Source organism: Mustelus asterias, chromosome 11, assembly GCF_964213995.1.
Source record: "Mustelus asterias chromosome 11, sMusAst1.hap1.1, whole genome shotgun sequence".
NCBI lineage: Eukaryota > Metazoa > Chordata > Chondrichthyes > Carcharhiniformes > Triakidae > Mustelus > Mustelus asterias.
The window spans coordinates 48321068-48346022 of record NC_135811.1 but is presented as its reverse complement, the minus strand read 5'-3'; the positions used below and the strand labels follow the sequence as shown (position 1 = coordinate 48346022).

Below are 24955 nucleotides of genomic sequence, written 5' to 3'. Positions count from 1 at the left end.
TCACAAGTTTAGTTCGCTCTCCATTGAAGTTTCAATATTTCAAAATGGAAGCCAAATTTATGTTGTAATGCAATACACAACTCGGCAAAACAGTGAATTCAACTGGAAATAAGAACAGGGATAACAATAGAAAATGCTAATAAGAAGAGACAGTTGTTAACTGGGGGAAAAAAAATCAAGAAGCAATTTGTAAAGAGCTTGGTTTGAAGTGTTGTTTAGTATGGATGATAGACCTGGACCTTATGGAAAGGGGAGACCAATCTGAAGTGTGGGTAGAGGGGAGTGAAAGGGTCAGATGGATAGAGAATTAATAAATGGTGAGTGAGAGTAAACAAGCAGAGAAACTTGCTGAATGTAATTAGAAAAATACAGTAAGCAATGCACATTTTAAAGGACAGTAAGAAGTCTCACAACACCAGGTTAAAGTCCAACAGGTTTATTTGGTAGCAAATACCATAAGCTTTCGGAGCGCTGCCCCTTCGTCAGATGGAGTGGATATCTGTTCTCCAACAGTGCACAGACACAGAAATCAAGTTACAGAATACTAATTAGAATGCGAATCTCTACAGCCAGCCAGGTCTTAAAGGTACAGACAATGTGGGTGGAGGGAGCATTCAACACAGGTTAAAGAGATGTGTATTGTCTCCAGACAGAACAGCTAGTGAGATTCTGCAAGATCAGGGGGAAAGCTGTGGGGGTTACTGATAATGTGACATAAATCCAACATCCCGGTTTAGGCCGTCCTCATGTGTGCGGAACTTGGCTATCAGTTTCTGCTCAGCGACTCTGCGCTGTCGTGTGTCGTGAAGGCCGCCTTGGAGAACGCTTACCTGAAGATCCAAGGCTGAATGCCCGTGACTGCTGAAGTGCTCCCCCACAGGAAGAGAACAGTCTTGCCTGGTGATTGTCGAGCGGTGTTCATTCATCCATTGTCGTAGCGTCTGCATGGTTTCCCCAATGTAGCATGCCTCGGGACATCCTTTCCTGCAGCATATCAGGTAGACAACGTTGGCCGAGTTGCAAGAGTAGGTACCGTGTACCTGGTAGATGGCAAGACTGTTCTCTTCCTGTGGGGGAGCACTTCAGCAGTCACGGGCATTCAGCCTTGGATCTTCAGGTAAGCGTTCTCCAAGGCGGCCTTCACGACACACGACAGCGCAGAGTCGCTGAGCAGAAACTGATAGCCAAGTTCCGCACACATGAGGACGGTCTAAACCGGGATGTTGGATTTATGTCACATTATCAGTAACCCCCACAGCTTTCCCCCTGATCTTGCAGAATCTCACTAGCTGTTCTGTCTGGAGACAATACACATCTCTTTAACCTGTGTTGAATGCTCCCTCCACCCACATTGTCTGTACCTTTAAGACCTGGCTGGCTGTAGAGATTTGCATTCTAATTAGTATTCTGTAACTTGATTTCTGTGTCTGTGCACTGTTGGAGAACAGATATCCACTCCATCTGACGAAGGAGCTGTGCTCCGAAAGTTTATGGTATTTGCTACCAAATAAACCTGTTGGACTTTAACCTGGTGTTGTGAGACTTCTTACTGTGCTTACCCCAGTCCAACGCCGGCATCTCCACATTTTAAAGGATACAGACTAGCAAGAGACTTTATGAAAGGAAGATTTCAAGGGAAAAGAAGAGGAAGAAGGAAGAGAATATGGATGGCTTGAAAATTGAAGTAAGTTATTGGAAAATTAAAAGCCTGGTGAAAGATAGAGGGGCATGGTTAAGGCTATCTGAGCTAAGGATCATTGGGTCATTGTTGAAGATGTGTGAGCTGGAATGACCTTTGGAGAGAGAAGGGAAGTATTGGAAACCCTCATGGAGATTTTTAAAAATGTTTTAGTGAGATTGGTTGGCTCACAATATGACAAAACCTAAGGAGAGATTGTTGAGAAATCCATGGAATCTATTTGTCACATCTGTCATCTATTAATTAGTGTGGTGTGTCTGATCACAGTTCGCCTGCTAACACGCACCTCATACTTACCCTGAGTGTTATAGTACAAGATAGATATTGTAAATTGTTTTATCTTTCTGAATAGGTATAGTAAAATTTACAAAGAATCTTACTGCAAAGCAAGAGAACATTCAGCCCATCATATCTGTGCAATCTTTGAAAGATTTCCAAATTAGTCCCATCCTTTCCGGTGGCTCTGCAATTTTCTTTTTTCAAGCATTTACCTAATTCCCTTTTAAAATTTATGGAACTTATGCAAGACACATTGCACAGAGACAGGCCATTTGGCCCAAATAGTGCATGCTGTTGTTTATGATCCATTCAAATTTTCCTCTTTTCTCATCCAAATCTACTTTCTATCGCTTTCCCTTAAATGCTTCTATGCTATTTATGCCAACTTCTCCTTATGTATTAAGTTCTACATCCTCGCCGCTCTTTGGGTAAAGAATCACTGGCATACTCTATGACCTCACGGCCCAACATATTCATCATTCTACCATCATCATCTTCATACCAATCCTTCGTACCGTTCAAAAGTGCAGGTGGTCATGCCAGGGCCAGCATCAGGCAAGCCTACAAATGAGATATTAACCCTGTGAAGCAACAACACAAGACTATTTGCCAAAGAGTAGAAGCAGTGTATAATAGACAGATCTAAACAATCCTAGCGTCAATAAATCAGATCAAAGTTCTGCAGTCCTACCACATCCAGTTGCGAATGATGAACAAGCAAACAATTGGAGGAGGCAACTCCACAAATATCCCTATCCTCTAATAGCAGAGTCCCGCACGTCAGTGCAAAATACAAGGTTGAAGCAAGCGCAATCATCTTTAGCCAGAAGTACCAAATGGATGATCCATCCCAGAGGTCTGCAACAGCACAGATGGCAGCCTTCAGCAAATTTGATTTCTTCCATATGATATCAAGAAACAGCTGAAGGCACTGGATACTGCAATCCTGGCAATTGTACTGAAGAGCTGCTTCAGAACTATGCTCCCAGTCACAACAAAAACAGAAAATGCTTGAAAATCTCAGCAGGTCTGACAGCATCTGAGGAGAGAGAATAGAGTAAGAAGTCTCACAACACCAGGTTAAAGTCCAACAGGTTTATTTGGTAGCAAATGCCACTAGCTTTCGGAGCGCTGCTCCTTCGTCAGGTAAGTGGGAGTTCTGTTCACAAACAGGGCATATAAAGACACAAACTCAATTTACAAAATAATGATTGGAATGCGACTCTTTACAGGTAATCAAGTCTTAAAGGTATAGACAATGTGAGTGGAGAGAGCATTAAGCACAGGTTAAAGAGATGTGTGTTGATGTGTATAAAGAGATGTGACAATACACATCTCTTTAACCTGTGCTTAATGCTCCCTCCACTCACATTGTCTGTACCTTTAAGACTTGATTACCTGTAAAGACTCACATTCCAAACATTGTTTTGTAAATTGAGTTTGTGTCTTTATATGCCCTGTTTGTGAGCAGAACTCCCACTTACTTGACGAAGGAGCAGCGCTCCGAAAGCGAGTGGCATTTGCTACCAAATAAACCTGTTGGACTTTAACCTGGTGTTGAGAGACTTCTTACTGTGTTTACCCCAGTCCAACACCGGCATCTCCACATTGAGAGAGAATAGAGCCAACGCTTCGAGTCTAGATGACCCTGAAAGCTCTGAAGAAGGGTCATCTAGAGTCAAAACGTAGGCTCTATTCTTTCTCCACAGATGCTGTCAAACTGCTGAGATTTTCCAGCATTTTCTGTTTTTGTTTCAGATTCCTGCATCCATAGTATTTTGCCTTTGTGCTCCCAGCCAAGCTGTTCCAGTAGAGCTACAAAACTGCCATCTACCCATCAATGCTGAACATTGTCTAGGTATGTCCTGCCCACAAAATGCTGAACAAATCTAACCTGATTCATTAGTCTACTCCTAATTATTAACAAAGTAATATAAGGTGTTGTCAACTGTGCAATCAAGTAGCATTCTCACAGCAATAACCTGCTTAATGACACCCAGTTTGGGTTCTGCCAGGGCCACTCATTACAGCCTGGTTCCAAACATGGACAAAAAAGAGCCGAACACAGATGAGGAAAGTTGGACTGCTGTTGACATCAAGGCAGTATTTGACCAATTGTGGCATTAAAGAAGAGTTCAAGCAAAACTAAATTCAATGGGAAGCAGGGTGATACTCTCCTTTGGATGGAGTCACACCTATCAAATTGAAGATGGTTATTGGAGATCAATCATCACTGCAAGAATTCCTGGGCTCCACCATTTCCAAAACCTTCCCTCCATCATAAGGCCAGAAATGGGGATATTTGCACAATCATAGAATCCCTACAGTGCAGAAGGAGGCTATTCAGCCCATCGAGTCTGCACTGACCACAATCCCACCCTGGCCCCAACCCCTTAACCCTATGCATTTACCGTAGCTGGTGCCCCTGACACCAAGGGGTAATTTAGCATGGCCAATCCACCTAAGCCACATATCTTTGGACTGTGGGAGGAAACTGGAGCACCCGGAGGAAACCCACTTGCAATTCCTCAGGTATTGAAGCAGGCAGTGCCCATATGCAGCTAGACCTGGGTAACACTCAGGTTCGGGCTTATACGTGGCAAGTAAAAATCATACCACACAACTGCCAAGAAATAACGATCTCCCTTTAAAATTCAAAAGCATTATCACCACTTATTCCCGCACAATCACCCTGCGGGTTATCATTAACCAGAAAGTTAACTGGACAAGCCATATAGATATTGGGGCTATTGGGGAAGGTCAGAGGCTTGGAATTCTGCAACAAATAGTTCACCCCCAAAGGCTGTCTACCAACACCAAAGCACAAGTTAGGAGTATGATGGAATTCTCTCCACTTGCTTCGATGAGTGCAGCTCCAAAATCATGCAAGAAGCTCAATGGCATGGTTGTCAGCAATGGTTTTATGAAGGGCAAGTCATGCTTGACAAACTTGCTCGAGTTCTTTGAGGACATAACCAACAAGGTGGATAATGGGGAACCTGTGGATGTGGTATATCTAGATTTCCAGAAGGTGTTTGACAAGGTGGTGCATTGAAGGCCGACCCAGAAGGCAAGATCGTAGGGGATTGGGGGTAGAGTACTAAATTGGATTGAGGATTGGCTGACAGAAAGCAGAGGGTCGGGATACGTGGGTTCTTCTCTGGCTGCAGAAATGTACCTAGCAGGGTGCCACAGGGATCAGTCCTTGGATCTCAACTGTTTATAATCTATAGAAATGATCTGAAAGCAGGGACAGAGTGGAACATAGCAAAATTTGCAGATGATACTAAAATAAGTGGGAAAGCAGGCAGTGAAGAGGATATAAGGAATAGTGTGGGGGAAAAGGCATTGAAGTAGATGATCAGTCATGATCGCACTGAATAGTGGAGCATGCTTGACAGGAGCAGGTCATTCATCCTATGTTCCTAATTGATGATGAGCAACATTGCCTCATCAGCAACACATACTTTCCATGAAAGATTTTTTAAAAATTTCTTCTGAACTCTGTCTCGTGGAGTTCTTGGTGATTACATATATAGATACCTTTAATTATGTTTTTCCCCCACAAGAGGGAACATTCTGAGCACATCTACTTTCATAATTTTAAAGACCTCTAGTATGTCACCAACCTCAATTTCTCAAGAGAAGAGACCCAGTCTATCAATTATTTTCTAATATGTATATCCATGCATTTCTGGTATCACCCTTGTAAATTTTCCGTGCACTCTCTTAAGTGTCTCTGTATCCTGTTAGAATAAAGTAGACAGTCCTGCAAGTGTAATCTAACCAAGTTTGATACAGGTTTTGCCTAACTTTCCTACTTTTAAAATTCTATCACACTGGAAATAAAGCCTCGTGCTTGGTCTGGTGATTTTTTTAAATGGCTTGGTGAACTTGTGGTGCAACCTACTGAATTTATACTCCAAATTCTCTTGTTGCTCTACTCCATTTCGCACCTTCCAAGAAATAAGTGACCTCCCAAATTTTGTGTTGAACTTCACTTGCCAATTATTTGCCTATTCTGCAAGTTTATTAATGTGCTGCTGCAGCTTGAACTGTAATTCAGTATTTAAACCACACAGGAACACAGTGGAATACAAAGCTGAGACTGCCTCAGTATTGACTATCCCTCACAATTTAGGATCAATGGCAAATTGTGTTTATGATTCCTCAGTCCAAATTGGTGATGCAAATTGCGAAGAGTGGTTTCTGCATTGATCCTTGTGGAATACCTTGTGGACCATTTCCCACTTTTTGCCATTCAATAACTGTCCTTTACTACCAATTGCTACTTTCAGTCTTGAAACCAGCGAGCAATTCATTTTGCCACTTGTTCCCCAACTCTGTATTCTCTGACCTTATTCATTAACTTCTTACGGCATCTTATCAAAGGAGTTCTGAAAGTCTAGATAAATTACATCTACTGCATCACCATTGTCTACTGTTACTTCCGCAAAAAAATGCAATATGCTGGCCAGATCTTCCCTTTCTAAATTCATGTTGACTATTCATTATTTTTCCAGACATTTTTCTATTCCCTCCTTTAGTAAGGATTCCATTATTTTTCTTACTACCGATGTTAAGCTGACTGTTGTCATTACCCTTTCAAGCAGTTGCATTCCTGATCATAACTCATGGTGGAAAAACATTATTCCTCATCTACCCCTGTTTATCAATCCAACCATTAATGGAAACAGTTACTCCTTACTGACTTCATCAAAAGCCCCTCATACTTACTTCTTACACATATAATCAGCATCGATAACCAGAAGTGAATGTTAGTTTGCATTAACTAGCATGCTTACTAACTGAAGATGAAGTAAACTACAAACATTTAGGATCTGAATGTTAACCAACCGCATGAAAACAGCCTCTAGCAAATCACTTTCTATTTTCTGTTGTGTGTGTTTTTTGCCCAATAGTTCTGATGCTCAAGTCTCAGATTTGAGAATTGGTCAGAATAATGGTTAAGCTTGGAGTTTTCATTTCTCTCCGAACTCTTTTAGAAATCCTGGTCAAATCTGCAGAACTCAAATAATTTTTGGAAGAGCCACAGGGAAGGAGTTTTTGTGACAGGCGACATGAGTGACCGATAGAAATTTATACTTTTATGAAAAGGAAACATACCAAACAGCATTCAAAGCTCACGAGTTCATCACAATTCATTTTTCTCATAGTTGAGCAACAGAGCAAAAAAACACAAATGTTTTTTCCTGGGTTGCAGCAAAACTTTACAAATCTGCAAGTTTTCTGTCATGATGGGTACCTGTCAGATGTTTAGTTGTGCAACTGAAGGGTTTATGGATTAAAAGGCATAATTTTATCAACTCACATATCTCACCTACCTTTTGTGCCACAGCAGAGAATTTCAACACATTCAGCGTTTCATCATACATCGAAGCACATTGGCTGATGTTAACAATCATGCAAACTTTTCCTCTCCCAGAGAAAAACCCCTGGAAGTAACGAGTAAGCTTGCTTTCCCGAAATGGAACATGGCTGTGGGTCCTGAAAGATGTGAGAAAAAGCTTTACAGAAACTTGAATTAACTATTTAACCTTTACTTAGCCAGGTGAGTCAATTGCGAACTAATTCTCATTTACAATAATGGCTCAGCCAAGAGGCTAACAATAGAAATTACACAATACAATTAAGTTAAACACTAAAAAATAAATACAAATTGTCAAAGAGAATCAACAGTTTAGCAAGTACAAGTAACTGTCAACAAAGCCTTAACTCTCCTGGGAAAGGCATCCACAGTAATAAAATTAGTTAGGTTCAGCTTCAGTCAAAGAACAGTACAGCACAGGAAACAGGCCCTTCAGCCCTCCAAGCCTGTGCCGCTCCTTGGTCCAACTAGACCAATCGTTTGTATCCCTCCATTCCCAGGCTGCTCATGTGACTATCCAGGTAAGTCTTAAACGATGTCAGCGTGCCTGCCTCCACCACCCTACTTGGCAGCGCATTCCAGGCCCCCACCACCCTCTGTGTAAAAAACATCCCTCTAATATCTGAGTTATACTTCGCCCCTCTCACCTTGAGCCCGTGACCCCTCGTGAACGTCACTTCTGATCTGGGAAAAAGCTTCCCACCGTTCACCCCATCTATCCCCTTCATAATCTTGTACACCTCTATTAGATCTCCCCTCATTCTCCGTCTTTCCAGGGAGAACAACCCCAGTTTACCCAATCTCTCCTCATAGCTAAGACCCTCCATACCAGGCAACATCCTGGTAAACCTTCTCTGCACTCTCTCGAACGCCTCCATGTCCTTCTGGTAGTACGGCGACCAGAACTGGACGCAGTACTCCAAATGTGGCCTAACCAGCGTTCTATACAGCTGCATCATCAGACTCCAGCTTTTATACTCTATACCCCGTCCTATAAAGGCAAGCATACCATATGCCTTCTTCACCACCTTCTCCACCTGTGTTGCCACCTTCAAGGATTTGTGGACTTGCACACCTAGGTCCCTCTGTGTTTCTATACTCCTGATGACTCTGCCATTTATTGTATAACTCCTCCCTACATTATTTCTTCCAAAATGCATCACTTCGCATTTATCCGGATTAAACTCCATCTGCCACCTCTCTGCCCAATTTTCCAGCCTATCTATATCCTGCTGTATTGCCCGACAATGCTCTTCGCTATCCGCAAGTCCAGCCATCTTCATGTCATCCGCAAACTTGCTGATTATGATATCATAGAATATCATAGAAATCATAGAATCATAGAAACCCTACAGTGCAGAAGGAGGCCATTCGGCCCATCGAGTCTGCACCGACCACAATCCCACCCAGGCCCTATTCCCCTATCCCCACATATTTACCCACTAATCCCTCTAACCTACGCATCCCAGGACTCTAAGGGGCAATTTTTAACCTGGCCAATCAACCTAACCCGCACATCTTTGGACTGTGGGAGGAAACCGGAGCACCCGGAGGAAACCCACGCAGACACGAGGAGAATGTGCAAACTCCACACAGACAGTGACCTGAGCCGGGAATCGAACCTGGGACCCTGGAGCTGTGAAGCAGCAGTGCTAACCACTGTGCTACCGTGCCGCCCACCAGTTACACCTTCCAAATTATTTATATATATCACAAATAGCAGAGGTCCCAGTACAGAGCCCTGCGGAACACCACTGGTCACAGACCTCCAGCCGGAAAAAGACCCTTCGACCACTACCCTCTGTCTCCTATGGCCAAGCCAGTTCTCCACCCATCTAGCCACTTCTCCTTGTATCCCATGCGCCTTAACCTTCTTAACCAACCTGCCATGTGGGACTTTGTCAAAAGGCTTACTGAAATCCATATAGACGACATCCACGGCCCTTCCTTCATCAACCGTTTTTGTCACTTCCTCAAAAAACTCCACCAAATTTGTAAGGCACGACCTCCCTCTTACAAAACCATGCTGTCTGTCACTAATGAGATTGTTCCGTTCTAAATGCACATACATCTTGTCTCTAAGAATCCTCTCCAACAACTTCCCTACCACGGACGTCAAGCTCACCGGCCTATAATTTCCTGGGTTATCCCTGCTACCCTTCTTAAACACCGGGACCACATTCGCTATCCTCCAATCCTCAGGGACCTCACCCGTGTCCAAAGAAGCGACAAAGATTTCCGTCAGAGGCCCAGCAATTTCATCTCTCGTCTCCCTGAGCAGTCGAGGATAGATGCCATCAGGCCCTGGGGCTTTGTCAGTTTTAATGTTCCCTAAAAAACCTAACACTTCCTCTCTTGTAATGGAGATTTTCTCTAACGGGTCAACACCTCCCTCCGAGACACTCCCGGTTAACACGCCCCTCTCCTTCGTGAATACCGATGCAAAGTATTCATTTAGGATCTCCCCTATTCCCTTGGGTTCTAAGCATAATTCCCCTCCTTTGTCCCTGAGAGGTCCGATTTTCTCCCTGACAACTCTTTTGTTCCTAACGTACGAATAGAATGCCTTAGGATTCTCCTTAATCCTGCCTGCCAAGAACATCTCGTGACCTCTTTTTGCCCTTCTAACTCCCCGTTTGAGTTCTTTCCTACTCTCTCTGTATTCCTCCAGAGCTCCATCTGTTTTCTGTTGCCTGGACTTAACGTACGCCTCCCTTTTCATTTTAATCAGATCCTCAATTTCCCTGGTTATCCACGGCTCTCGAATCCCATCTTTCCTTTTTACAGGCACATGCCTATCCTGCAGCCTTATCAATAGTTCCTTAAAAGACTCCCACATGCCAGACGCGGACTTACCCTCGAACATCCTCTCCCAATCAATATCCACCAATTCCTGCCTAATCCGGCTATAGTCAGCCTTCCCCCAATTTAGCACCCTGCCCGTAGGACAGCACTCATCCTTGCCCATTACTATCCTAAAGTTAACAGAGTTGTGGTCATACCTCATTCCAAACACTGGCAGTCACAAACTGAAATTAATGACGACCAAAGACTGTGCTCAATTTGGAGTGACTAAGCTGATTATGAAGAAAGAAATGTAACAAATTTTTCAAATAGGCCAATGCTTCCCTAACAAGGTTTGATCAATTAACAGAAGCCAGTGGAGTTAGTGTCTTGTGTGCAATGAAAGTTAATCAGGGAGTACAGGTCACAGTGATGGGTGCCAAAAGGGGTCAGTCACAAATCTAATAGTTTTGTATACACAATTTTCAGCATCTATTGTTATTCGATTTTCTCCATTCTCTTAAGATCTCATTGCCAAGTCATCCCTCACTTTTACCAGTGGCAAATTTAAATTTGTAAATGTGAGATTTCAGATTCATTGCAAGCTTCAAATACTTTTATTTCTTTTCTTTCAATTCAAATTGCAAAATAAGTTTCAAAAGCATACAAGAGTTTTGAAAGCAGTGTTTCAAAACAGAGCTCACCAAGAAAAGCTTCACTTGAGGTCCATATAAACTGAAAATCAAATTGTTGAAGAAGCTGGGAGTGTTCTCCAAAAAGAAAGAGGAAGTTAAGGGGAATACAAAGTGATAGTTAATGTTATAAGGGGTCTTTTTATCTGTGTTATATTGAATTGAGGCTGGGAGCGCAATAACAAGTACCATTAAGGAGGCACACAAAGGTTTTAACAGACAGGTTTATTTCCTTGATGTTCACCGATTAGGGTTAAAATTTCAACTGCCCAACAGCCTGTGGAAACCCAGATGACATCATGGAGAGATCACGTGACCATTAAAAAGAGATTAGTTGCACTTGAAAAAGTCCGGGTCTTTGACAAAATTGGAATGGAGGTAGGAGTTTGGCACTACAGCATTGGAGCTCCTGCAGATCAGCAGCATGAATGGGATATGGAATCCCCAATCTTGTACACTTCTTGGGGGTGGGGGTAAATCGGAGTTTAGATCAAAACTGTGGCAAATGAACCTAATGTTGGTCATAAAAGGGCAACACGGGTGGCACAGTGGCTAGCACTGCTGCCTCTCAGCGCCAGGACCCTGGTTTCAATTCCACGTCTCGGGTCAGTGTCAGTGCGGAGTCCACATGTTCTCCCAATGTCTGTGTGGGTTTCCTCCGGGTGCTCCGGTTACTCCCACAGTCCAAAAGACATGCTGGTCAGGTGCATTGGCCATGTTAAATTCTCCCTCAGAGTATCCGAACAGATGCCGGAGTGTGGCAACCAGGGGATTTTCACAGTAATTTCGTTGCAGTGTTAATGTGAGCCTACTTGTGACACTAATAAATAAACTTTTTTTAAAAATGGAGTTGAAATGTAAAGTTTCAGTGGTTGGTGGGTTTTTGCCATCAACCATCACTCTCGAGCCATATTGGTAGAAATTCTCACACAATCTCGACAAGAACTTCAATATATTGTTGCCAGCAGTGCTTTCCTTCTGATGGGATGAGATGTTAAATTGAGCCCCCATCTGGGAGAGGGACGGAGGAGAGAGAAGAGTAAATCAAAAAGGTACTTCTATAATTTTAATCTACTTCAGTGAAAGAACATGAAAACCTTATTCTGCAATTGTGAATGATACAATAATTAGTTATGGGGAGGGGGGATGGACGGGGAGAGAGAGAGCATGAGAGAAGGGGAAGGAGAGAGAGAGACTCCTCTTACTTTGACATTTGGTTATGCCTCAATGCATGGATACATTTTCCAAGGATCAGCAAAGAAGTGTTAATGTTTCCTGCTTCTTTCAATCTTTCCCCATCATTCTTGGTTTTTGTATTCCGCTCTGATCCCGCAAGATCACAAAGAGACATCCTGTAAATTAAGCAATTGGATTCAGACAAAGAAAACCTAATGGAACTGGAATTAAATAACTTACATTGTGCCTTTTAATAGCTTGGCCTAGCAGTTGAGGAACTTCCATTCTGCATTTGAATTTTAGTTCAGTTTTACGATAGAATATTGCACAGATGGGCCAAGAGTCTAATGCCAAGGTTAAAACATTAAAATTGTCTTCAACAGTTATACAAGGTTCATCAGGGATGCAAAGTAGAGCCCTACTTATAATGCCAATGTTCTGGTACAACATTTTAATCTGCTCAATCACATAGCCTTCATATCAATATTCACGATTAAGCCAAGGGGATTTATGTTATCAACAATCTCTCCAACTCTGCTTTAAAAATATTCAAAGATTCTGCTTCCACCATTTTTTGAGGAAGAGTGTTCCAAAGATTCCCGGCCTTCAAAGAAAAAAATTCTCATCCATCTTAAATGGGCAACCCCAGTGACACCATGTTCTAGATTCTCCCAAAAGTGGATACATCCGCTTCACATTCATCTTGTCAAGACTCCTCAGGTTCTTGTACGTATTAATCCCAATGCATTTACATCTTTCCTTATATAAGGAATTAGTGTGCACAGTAATCCAGATGTGAACTCACCAGTGTCCTATGATGCTGAACCAACCTCCCTACTTATGTATTTAATTCCCCTTGCAACAAATGATAACATTCTATTGGCTTTCCTAATTTCTTGCTGTACCTGAATGCTAACCTTGTATGATTCATGCACAAGGATACCTAGATCCCTCTGCTTAATACCCTGTATGCTTCTGGATAAACAGGGTACTCTAGATTTGGCAGCATTACCCTTTCTCTTTGTGGGAGACATGTCTACACTGTGCCCGTACAATCTCACTTCCGAATGACTCTGACTGATTATCCGCTCTACTTTCCCCAGTTCACCTCAGCTTTGTAATACTGATCCTCTCCCAATTTAGAACTTTTCCTCCCATTTTATCCTTGTCCTTTTCCATAATGCGAAATCCAACTGTTATGGTCACTATCTCCAAAATGGTCCCCCACTACTACTTCATCCACTCATCCAGCTTCATTTCCCAAGAATAAATCTAAATTTATTTAAATTTAAATCTCATTGGGCTTCTTACCTACTGGCTAAATTTGTGAACGCAGTTCAAGAATGTTTTGTCCTTCACACGGTTGGTATTAGAATAGGTAAAGTCTCCAAGTACTACCGTCCAATTGTTTTTGCACTTGGAAATCATTTGCTCTTCTAACTCCTTTCCATTATTTGGGAGTCAATAGTATTCATTGCAATGTGGATGTCCCTTTTTTATTTGAACTTGTCTTAAACCATATGGCCTCATCTGATACTTCTTCTCGTGCATCATCTCCCCTCATAGTTGTCATTGATTCTTTAACCAGTAATACTACACCACCATTTTTTCCCCCCCCCTCTCTATCATGCCTGAAAACGCTACACCCAGGGATGTTGAGCTGCTATTTTTGCCCCTCTGTAAACCGAGTTTCAGCTATGGTGATATCATGTTGTCATGTCAATCCATCGCCACAGCTCACTGGCTTTATTTGCTACAGTCCTTGCATTTGCATATATAGGACCTTTCACCAATGCCAAATTCTTGTGCTGTATACTTTTTAAGGGTGGGATTTTACAGCCTTGTTCATCCCGAAATCGTAAAATCCCACCCGAGGTCAACGGACCTTCCCATTGTCCACCCCTCACCCGTTCCAATTCCATTGGCGGGCAGGGCGGTAAAATTCCAGCCATGCTTCGAGTCTTTCAGAGTCGCTCACTAATTTTCCATCACCCGTTCCCTGCTCTGAATTTGCCCTCAGGTTCTCTTCTCCCCATTTGTAAGTTTTTACAAAACTGAGTTATTCCATTGGTCACGCTAAATTCTCCCTCAGTTACCCAAACAGGCGCCGGAGTGTGGCGACTAGGGGATTTTCACAGTAACTTCATTGCAACATGAATGTAAGCCTACTGGTGACTAATAAATAAACTTTTACTTTTTTCAAATCAAAAGTCCAGCTGAATTGATCAACACATGCAGTTGTGGTGTTTGAGAAGAAGGTGGGGTTGGAGCTGCTGACCACAATAAGGATGTCGGCCAGTCATTGAAAGCTTTATAAAATCATTGAAATTAGTTTGAATGGTTTTAGGTAATTAAATAAATAAATATACCAGAAACATGGCCAAAGATTGAAGTTGAAACACTGGACCCTGGGAGAGAATAGTTAAAATGCGGTTTGCTAATTATAGCATATAAAATGCATTACAGCAAGCTTTGATTCCAAACTTATCCAGTGGATTAATTTCAATAAAACACGATTACAAAATGGCAAAGAAAGCTCCTTAGGTATACTACTTACTCAGTGACTCTTGTAACATGAAGTCCACCATTCTTTACATGCAAAATTCTGATTGAAAAAGTGCAATGGCTGTGGAACAAACATTATTGAGAAATGTTAAATTCAGTTCAGTTATTGATTACTCAAAGCGTTGCACTCTAAATTGAAGCAAATTGTTTATTTAGAACTTTACTGCACAATATTTGCATGAATGATAAATTACCTTCTACTTGACAGATTATTGATTCTTGTGGAAGCAATACTTTGCTGTTTTCTCCCTTGTTTTAATATTTTATATGCCTCTTCTGCACTGGAAACCTGAATCCACCTTAGATCTAGAAAAGGAACAAACTTATATTTATATAGTGCCTACAGCAATATGAAACAAAATATGACAACTGAGCATATTCAAAGATATTAGGGCTGGTGATAAAAAGCTTGGCCACCGAGGTAGGTTTTAAGGCGTGCCAAAAGAGAAAAATGAGATAGAGGGGTTTAGGGACAGAATTTCAGAGCTTACGTCCCAGGCAGCTGAAGGCATGGCCATCAATGACAGAGTGACTAAAATAATTGATTCTCAAGAGGTCAGAATTAGAGCAGCAAATATTTCAGTTGTAAGGTTGGAGGAGATTACAAGATAGGAGAGGGCAGACCATGGAGGGAAATCAAGGATGAGAATTTTAACTGGGGAACAGTGCAGGTCAACGAGCACGGGGAGAAAATGAATTAATTCCATTTGATACAAGTTAGGACATAAGCAGCAAAGTTTTGAATTACCTTAATTTTGCAAAGAGTACAAAGTGGGAGATCAATGAGAAGTGTATTAGAATTGTAAAGTCTGGAGGTAGCAGACATGTCGACGGTTTTAGCAGAAGAAGAGCTGAGATAGATTAGGAGGATAGGAGGCTGGAATTTACAGGGATGAAGTGTCAGCATGCATACATGGTTGGAAGCTCATCTCAGGGTCAAATAGAACATTGAAGGTGTAAATGATGTTTTTCAGCCTCAGACCATTGCCAAGGAGAAGAAGGATGGACTTTGTGGCAAAGGAGTGCTGTTTGTGACGGGGACCAAACATATGATTTCAGTTTTCCCAATATTTAGTTGAAGGAAATTTTAGTTCAGCCAGTACTTGATTTGAGATAAACAGTCTGACAATTGTTAATAATTTCCATAGAGACCAATAATTTTTAGAGATTTGAATTCCCAATGACTGACTGCATGATGAGATTAAGTCAAAATTAAGTTAAAACTGCAAAATTGACTAAACATGAATGCTCTAAACTACAATAAGATGTCACCTGAACCTTTAACATGGCCAAAAAAACCCATGTGGCATTCATCCTTTTACATCCCCATTCTGTGGAACAGTTTTTGCAAGAACCAGTCAATGTCACTCGCAGCTTCCAACAGTTCACTTCCCTGTTTCATCAAGTAGTAACGTCAGGTAACCATCAAAGGGCACCTCTCAGTTTTCAGACTGCCAGCACCAAAACAAGGTTCCACCCTTCCAACCACACCAAGATACATCCTGTGGTTTTCTTAAGATTGCAACAGGATGCTTAAATCAGAAACCATCTTTTCATTAACATTCTGCATGAATATCCATAGAAAGACAACATGCTTTTCTCAAGCTGATTACACTAATTTGCCATCCTTTGCTTCTCCAAAACCTCTTCCCCTCTCTAATCTCGGAGCTAGAAATTTTGCTCATAGTCACCCGCAGCTGCTCTTTCATTTGCTCCTCGCGTGAACATTTTTGCATCTTGCTTATTGAACCACTTGACCTGGATCCCCATTGGAACCAAGCAACCCAGCTACTGGTGGACAGAAGTGATGGGACGACCATTGATGGTAATTCACTGGCTAGTTATATAGGGCTGGATTTTCTGGCAGAGGAGGAAAAATCACTGACCGACTTTAAAACACACTGCCCCGCAGAGCTGACATGCTCCAGGCAGCCAAAAGGGATTGGCCTTCCCCTCAAAAGGAGGCAGGGATTGAGTGTTGCCCCTAATGTGCAGAGTGCTGATCCCCCCCCCCCCCACCCCAATGATATCCCCACCTCTTTATGACCCTTTCCATTCCAAAATCCTTCCAGCCTCTTTCCCAAAGCTTTTTAAAAAATAGCCTTCTCACCAGCCTGAAATGGGCAACAGCCTAAAAGCAGCAGGCTATTGGATACCTTACCCATTCCCCATATTATCAGCACAAGGTGGGCTCAGAGGACATGAGGTGCGAGAGTTGAGAAACTAGAGAAGTTCAGTGTTGGGACAGCAAGGGTTAAAGAATTCCTTTTTAAGACACTAGAATGAGAACAAAAACTGCTTGTTACTAATCACAGGAAAATACAGCTCAAAAAGAGAGTAAATATTTCGAGCAAATGTGCCTTCAGTGCAAATTTTTGTAAGAAAGTAGTTGCTTAATTACCTTTCACATAGGTGTTGCCTTTTGCATCTTGTGCAAACCGAAGTGCCTTTCTTTTCTGATATTTATGTGGTACCAGATCAAGTAAATCATAAAGAGTTTCATTGTATATTTCGCAAAATGAAACCCAAACAGAAAATCTGATGTTTTCTGCTCCAGTCACAGCAATTTGTTCAGAATGCTTCAATTGTTCAGCAAAATCTCCTAGGCTACCAAATGACTTCAATGAACTTCCTCCTTTAAAACAAAAAATATATTTTAATGGCCCAATCAAGATTGCATTATTTTAAGAGAGCATAGTCTCAAATTGTAAATGAAATCCCTTAACCCATTTGGTGGATTATATAGTCAGGAATTAAATATTAGTCTTGCATTTGAAATGTGTATTAACAATTTTAATGTAGATCAGTTTAAAATTAACTAGTACAGACTACTGGGATTATGTTTTTGATATTTGCCATATCTTTGGAAACTTAGACAACTGTAATCCTTTCTATAAATTATAAATGGCAGATTATGAAAGTATACCGACTTTCCCTTCAAAATGGCTTAATTTCATCCCTGGTGAGAATTGCATTTTTTTTAGTTGCAGTATTAAGCCACATTGAATAACAGCTAATCAAACAAGCTAATCAATCAAACCATACCTGAAATTCCTATCATTTCTTACATTATTAGTAAAGATCTGCTGATAATTTGAACTAAAAGGACAGGAATTGGCAGTTCTAGCATTCAATTAGATCATGTTTGAGATGTACATCAAACCCATTTACTTACATTTGATCCATATCACATGATGCCCTGGCCCCATAAATATTCATATCTCACCGGTTGTGAAAATTTCTATTGACTCCACATTCAAAACTATTTGGGGGACCAAATTCCAGAGTTCCACTATTATTATTACATAATGTAAAGAAAGCCTTCTTATTTCAATCCTGAATAGCCTTACTCCAATTTTATGATATTCCTGTCAGATAAAATATCTTCTCTATGTACCCTATCAAGTTGCAAACTTTTGCAACTTGTCCTCAAATTTATGGTGCCGAATTGGGCTGCTTCCATAATACCAGTATAATACTGGTGAATCTGCTGTCCCTTCTTCAAGACCAGGATATCCTTCCTGAGCTCCATTTCCCAAAACTCAATACACTACTCCATATTATATTCGGTCTCATTGAAGGTATCACTTACTCCCCAAGTATTTTAATCCTCTCAAAATAAAGTTTACATTAGCTTTCAGTTATCTTTTGTACTTGTGCACTAGTTTTAATTTTTTTGGGGGTACCTTCTATCCTCCAATTCCTTGTCTGTTGCTGTAAATAAATATTCCTGATTTTGTTCTTCTTTGGAGTCCATAGAATCCCTACAGTGCAGAAAGAGGCCATTTGGCTCATCGAGTCTGCACCAACTCAAGGCCAGAAATTCAGAAAATATTCAGCAGGGAAGCAACATCTATGCAGAGCACGAGTTAACATTTTGGGTTGATGACACTTGATTTCTGTTTTTATTTCATACATCCAGGATTTGGAGTGATTCGGCATTCAAATTCTTACTTTGTATATGGCATTTTCGTTAAATTGAAAGCCCAATTCATAATTAGGAGTAATAGTCATTTGAATTCCAAAAGTGCAGAACTACATCAACTTATAATTGAAAAATCCTATAACCTAGAGATGTAATCAGCAACAAATCAACATCCTATTCCTAACAAAAGTGCTAAAAGCTGCTCCCTTATATTTACAAGCCTTTAACTTACTGAGAGCGTAGGATAGTTTTCTAGACCAGACCTTGTTGATTCACAATTAGTTTACAATCCTGAATTATGTCCCAATGTACTAACCAAACAATGCAGTTTCTATATGTTCTAAATTCACTTGTTCAACTTACCTTCTGAAGTATCTAGTGAACTATGCTGACCGCTCTCATTGCAGTGATCACTCTAAAGGGGGAAAATTGCAATGTAAAGCTTTAATATTATAATTTATTAATTTTGCTTAAATCCAAAAATAACTCTTTACTATGACATTGGTTATATAGAGTCACTTAGAAAAGGCACAGCATTTTATAGCAGACTTGGGACAAATAAGCTCCCTTGTAGCCCACAGCTATTAGTAATGACAACTAGGATAATCCTCTTGTTCAGTTTCAGATTTTGCTTTTCTTTTGCTTAATTATGTTGTATGCTACCTTTGCTAAAAACACAGTCAACTAATTGGAGGCAAGCCTACATTCACAGCAAACAAAGTTGAATTACACTGTAAACAGAGACATAAAACTACAGCAGAGGCCCTGACATTACAGGGAAACAGGGTGTCCTCTGGAGCAGGAGGCTCCCACCTCCCTTCCAATGTCAAATTTCCACTACATGGAGTCAGGTTTAAATAGGTTAAACGACCCGCCTCTCCAAGACAGGCTGCTTGTAGACACCTTGCTACCAACCAACAATTTGCATATGCAGTAGGTTGGGAATGTGTACCCAATTTTTATTCAAAAGGTCGAACTCCACCCATCGTGGGGGTTAATCATCAAAGCTAGTCTCCAGATAAATTATTTTTCCGAAAAATGAATTATTTGCAGGACACACTCACAAAATCGTTCCCCGTCATTCATAGTGCCATTTCCAGATCTTATCAATAGGGAGTTACTGAATCACATCCATTTTAGATGGGACTTGTGATGCTGCTGCTACTTCTCTCAGTGCCAGGGTAGGGCAAGGAGGCTGGTCTCAGCAGGAGTGGGATTCTAACTCCTGGCACCAATCTAACCCAGACAGGCCATCCAGCTAATATGAGTCCCCCTTGGATCCAGAGTTGCTTTGGTAACATGCACTTCTACATGCATATTATAGCCTGAAGTTATGGTAGTGACAGCAGAGGTTCCAATTTCTTTCAAACAACTGAGCAAGAAGCACTCCCACTCTTAGTTGGAAGGATTTACAACACTGGCTGTGTTATGAACACACCTTTCCTGGCTATCATGTACTGCAGTGGAACTTGAACGCAGAGCTTCTGGCTCAGAGGCAGGAATGCTACCATTGGGCCACAAGACCTTCCTTGAAGTCATTATATGCAGGCCAATCGCAATTATCCTTGTTTAATTGCATAGGGATATTGAAGCCCCAAAAATAGTTTTCTCAAAGTACAGTAAATATAATATCTTAATTGCATATTCCTAGTAAAGCACTTTATCTACCTCTTCAGGATTAAATACCTGTTTCTGATAGAGATAAGAACAAAATATAAAAATGGACAGTAAGTAAATAAATAATGGTACAATTTTAAAGAGTGCAGGGGCAGACAAACCTGGGACTATATCTGTACAAAGCATTGAAAGTGACAGAGCAGGTTGAGAAAGAGCAGTTAATAAAGAACAAGAAGATCCCAAGTACAAAAGTAAGGAAGTTATCGTGAACCATATAAAATACTGTTTCGGTTACTGGGCATCATATTTTCAGAAAAATGTGAAGGCATTAGAGGTGGTGCAGAAAGATTCAAGAGAATGGTGCCAGGGATGAGGAACTTCAATTACAGTGGGAGGGAGATGGAGAGACAAATTATGAAAGATGCGGAGAGAATAAATAGGGAGAAACTGATCATATGGGCGGCACGGTAGCACAGTGGTTAGCACTGCTGCTTCACAGCTCCAGGGACCTGGGTTCGATTCCCGCCTTGGGTCACTGTCTGTGTGGAGTTTGCACATTCTCCTCGTGTCTGCGTGGGTTTCCTCCGGGTGCTCCGGTTTCCTCCCACAGTCCAAAGATGTGCGGGTTAGGTTGATTGGCCATGCTAAAATTGCCCCTTAGGTGTCCTGAGATGCGTAGGTTAGAGGGATTAGTGGGTAAAATATGTAGGGATATGGGGGTAGGGCCTGGGTGGGATTGTGGTCGGTGCAGCCTCGATGGGCCGAATGGCCTCTTTCTGTACTGTAGGGTTTCTATGATTTCTATATTGGTGGAAGAATCAAGAAGCAGAGTTCCGACTAATTTAAGGTGAATAGCACAAAAACAAAATCGATGGCGAGATAAGGAAAAAACATTTATGCATGAGAAGTCATTAGGATCTCGAGTGTCTACTTAAATCATATAGTGGGGGAAGATTCAATCATGACTTTCATAGAATCTACAGTACAGAAGGAGGACATTTAGCCCATTGAGCCTGCACCGATAACAATCCCACCCAGGTCCTATCCCTGCATTTATCTTCCTAATCCCCCTGACACTATGGGACAATTTAGCATGGCCAATCCACCTAACCCGCACATCTTTGGACTGTGAGGGGGAACCCACGCGGAAACGGGAAGAAAATGCAAACTCCAAACAGTCACCCGAAGCCATCTTCTGATGATTCAGAGGAAACTTAGATAATTATCAGAATATGAAGAAAATTGCAGGGCTTTAGGAAAAATGACAAGGGTGGAATTGGTGCATTGCTCATCAGCAGTCACAGACATGATCGGTCAAGTGGCTACCTTCTGTACTGTAACTGTTCTACGATTTTACTATTTTATGATTTGTAGTCAGAAAGTTAGTCACAATTATCTTTAAAAAGCTGATGGGCAATCATTTGGCCTCATTTGTTAAAAGTCAAAGCCAATAATTATTCCAGCTCAATTACAAAAAAATATGTTTATTCATACATATTTTAAATAACATAAACATAACAGGTTCAAAGTTAAATTCACTTGTTTACCTCTTTAAACAGATGAAGTACTGATTTTTTAATAGCCTCCTCCTCTTTCACTTGCATTTCTGTTAATCTATTAACGTCTGTGCATCTCTGTGGCTTAATGTTCATGTTTTTATAAATCTTTCCTTCAATACTCTTAAATAGAATACTCAGTGAACGTGGCAAGATACCCATATCATTGTCTGGCCCTACAACAAAGCAGAATAATTAAAGTGCATTAAGTTTAAGGGAAAGAAATTCTAAATATTTTCTACAAAATTACATTTGAACAAAAATAAACAAACCTTGAAATGTGTATGTTTTTCCTGCATTGGTGACACCATAAGTAAAAACCAAACAATTCTGTCCATTCAAAACATCCTTAATAAGCGGTTTTACTGCTCCAAATACTTCAATTTGTGTGTTTTCGGGCCCATAAACCTAAGAGTAGAAATAATGGATTTAAAAAATGAAACAGGCTTATTTAACACATTAATATAAACATGCATGAGAAGGAAGAGATCGTCACTTAGGCCAATACCCTCCTAAATCACACAAAGCAGTCACCTGGCAGTGAAACAATTAGTATGAGAATTGTAAACGTCTGTCAAAGAAGAATAGTAATTATTAACTAAGAGTGGTAGCAGAGCAGATCAGTTGCTGAAGTGTTTTAATGTCAAACAGAGGGGAAAGACATTGGGAATTTGAAAATGGCGCAGCAAGGAGATATTTGGGAGCAGAAGGAGGGTTTATTCCAGAGGAAGATATAGAGCAACTCAAAAATGGTAAGAGGGAAACTGGGTAGATAACTTCAGAGAAACTCCACAATAACAGCTTTGCCAAGCATTAAATGAACACAAAGGATAAAGGGTGCAGCACACATTTGGTAAAGGGAGGTTGTTAGAAATGCAAAGAGAATCCAGCTATAATCTTAAAGAATGATTCTTCTATAAATTAGGAATTGAAAATTAAAAACAGAGTTTACTGCTGGATAATGGTTCACAAAGTTTAGAAACATGCCTGGGTATAATTGTACAATATCCTGTACCATGGCAGTTCTGAAAAAAAAACAGGAACTTTTCCTTTAATTTACCTCAGTAAGGGATTGATAAATTGCAAGAAACTACAATTAAACAGTGTATAACCTTAAGGATGGCTCTAAAGAGCTTGTTAATTCTGAAACCCGCGGGGGGGAGGGGGGAGAAAGAGAGAGAATTGTCTCAGCGTAGCGCAGCGTGCCAGGGGACATCAGCGGGGGCCATTTCTCAGGCTTCTCACTGGCTGTCAGGGCCTGCACGAGTCTTCAGCACTAAGATTTCCAGCATTATCGGCGTGGAGCTAATTTCAATATTGAAATGAGTATGTGCACGTTAGCGGGCCCATGACTGAATTCTCTGGGCCCGCTAGCGTCTCCACCCCCTCCCCACCTGGTTCCATCTCGTGGGATTTACTCCTACTGCCCGCTAACTGGGAACAGGCAGCCTGACCTCACTGGAGGGAAGAGGGGCAATTGAGGCCCCCCCCCCCCCCCCCCAAACCCCCACCCCACCTTAAGAGGTTGAGGGCAAGGGGGGTGTGCCTTGCAGTGTCTGTCTGGCACCACCCAAGGGGCAAACTGGCACTGGCCACCGGGCAGTGTGACCCACTGTCACACCACACTGGGATCTCTGGCAGAGGGAAGGAAGAGGGCAATCGGGGCTGGCCTTCAATCGGGAGGCCCACTCAGCGTTATGCTACCAGCCTCTCAGTAAGAGTGCTCAGCTGGCTTCCCTTGGATTCGTTGGGTTCACTCCAGCATCTCTCAAGCTAAAGGTACACTGCTGTAAGGAGGAAAGTGGGAGGATCATTTCAGATCAGTCATGATCTTATTGAATGGAGCAGACTTAATGGGCTGAATGGCCTACTTCTGCACATACATCTTATGGTCTTAATGAATAAATAGTTCTCCCCTTGTGGATTCAGTCACATTCTATGCAGGAATTCAAAGTATATACGACTTCAAAAAAGAATGTTGGGACTCTAATATTAACAAGACTTAAAACCTGGAATCGATTAGAAACAAGATTATACTTATCTATTTCCAGAAGTTGAGAACGAATTACCATTAAAAGTGAATTGCATGTTCGGTTCTTCAATAAACCTCAATACAATTTAGAAAATATAATGCTTCATGTTGGTCTTCTCTATCCAAACACTCTTCAATGTGGAGATGCCTGGACCCTTATATCATCTTTGGCAATCACTCACTAGGGAGTATGTTTGTCCACCTAAGAAACTGTCACTGGTCATGGGTTCCATGGGTCCTTGCGTGGCCGATGAGCCCAATCCTCAACTGCACACTTGGCAGGTGTTTCCAGGACATGCAATTACTCCTCCTTGGACTCGAGGTGCTTGGCATTCCTTTTTCAGGCTCCTTTTCTGAAGCTACTCATGTTGGATGCTCTTGAAGAATTGTGTCCCTTCAAACAGGAGGCCACTTCCAGTAGGTCACTTCTGAACAAGATTATCCTAGACATTGATGACTATGTTGCATTTCCTGAGGTAAGCCTTAGATAGAATAGAATCATAGAAACCCTACAGTACAGAAAGAGGCCATTCGGCCCATCGAGTCTGAACCGACCACAATCCCACCCAGGCCCTACGCCCATATCCCTACATATTTATCCACTAATCCCTCTAACCTACGCATCTCAGGACACTAAGGGCAATTTTTAGCATGGCCAGTCAACCTAACCCGCACATCTTTGGACTGTGGGAGGAAACCGGAGCACCCGGAGGAAACCCACGCAGACACGAGGAGAATGAGCAAACTCCACACACTGACCCAAGCCAGGAATCAAACCCAGGTCCCTGGAGTAGTGAAGCAGCAGTGCTAACCACTGTGCTACCGTGCCGCCTTCAGTGTTTTTGAAGAACCTCCTCTGTCCTCCTCTTGTTCGGGTGTCTTCTTGAACTTGATGAAGAGCTTTTGCTTTGGAATCAGGAATGGGCCATCATAAGCATATGGCCGACCCAACAGAGTTGGTTTCGGATGATCATGGCCTCAATGCTGGTGCTCTTGGCTCCTTCAAGGATGCCAACGTTAGTACACCTACCCTCCCAGCTGATGCAGAGAATTCATCTCAGACAGTAGTGCCTGGAGGTGGTATCTGTAAGTAGTCCTGACCAATGCTTTTGACTCAATTGGGGAATGCTATGGAAGACCCTGTCAAAGGCCAGCTGTGGAGATGCCGGCGTTGGACTGGGGTAAACACAGTAAGAAGTTTAACAACACCAGGTTAAAGTCCAACAGGTTTATTTGGTAGC

The 24955-nt window shown here is 41.7% G+C and overlaps 1 protein-coding gene across 1 annotated transcript in view; it reads right to left on the bottom strand.

Moving 5' to 3' along the window:
• kif20bb (kinesin family member 20Bb) overlaps positions 1 to 24955 on the bottom strand; it is a 102403-nt gene that overhangs the window by 60106 nt on the left and 17342 nt on the right. Inside the window, exons 5-12 of the mRNA XM_078224409.1 lie at positions 21955 to 22090; positions 21674 to 21858; positions 18873 to 18924; positions 16986 to 17219; positions 14779 to 14890; positions 14577 to 14645; positions 12049 to 12195; positions 7324 to 7486 (exon numbers count right to left, since the gene is read on the bottom strand). Coding sequence (XP_078080535.1) covers positions 7324 to 7486; positions 12049 to 12195; positions 14577 to 14645; positions 14779 to 14890; positions 16986 to 17219; positions 18873 to 18924; positions 21674 to 21858; positions 21955 to 22090 — 1098 coding nt within the window. The remainder of the gene's footprint in view (positions 1 to 7323; positions 7487 to 12048; positions 12196 to 14576; positions 14646 to 14778; positions 14891 to 16985; positions 17220 to 18872; positions 18925 to 21673; positions 21859 to 21954; positions 22091 to 24955) is intronic.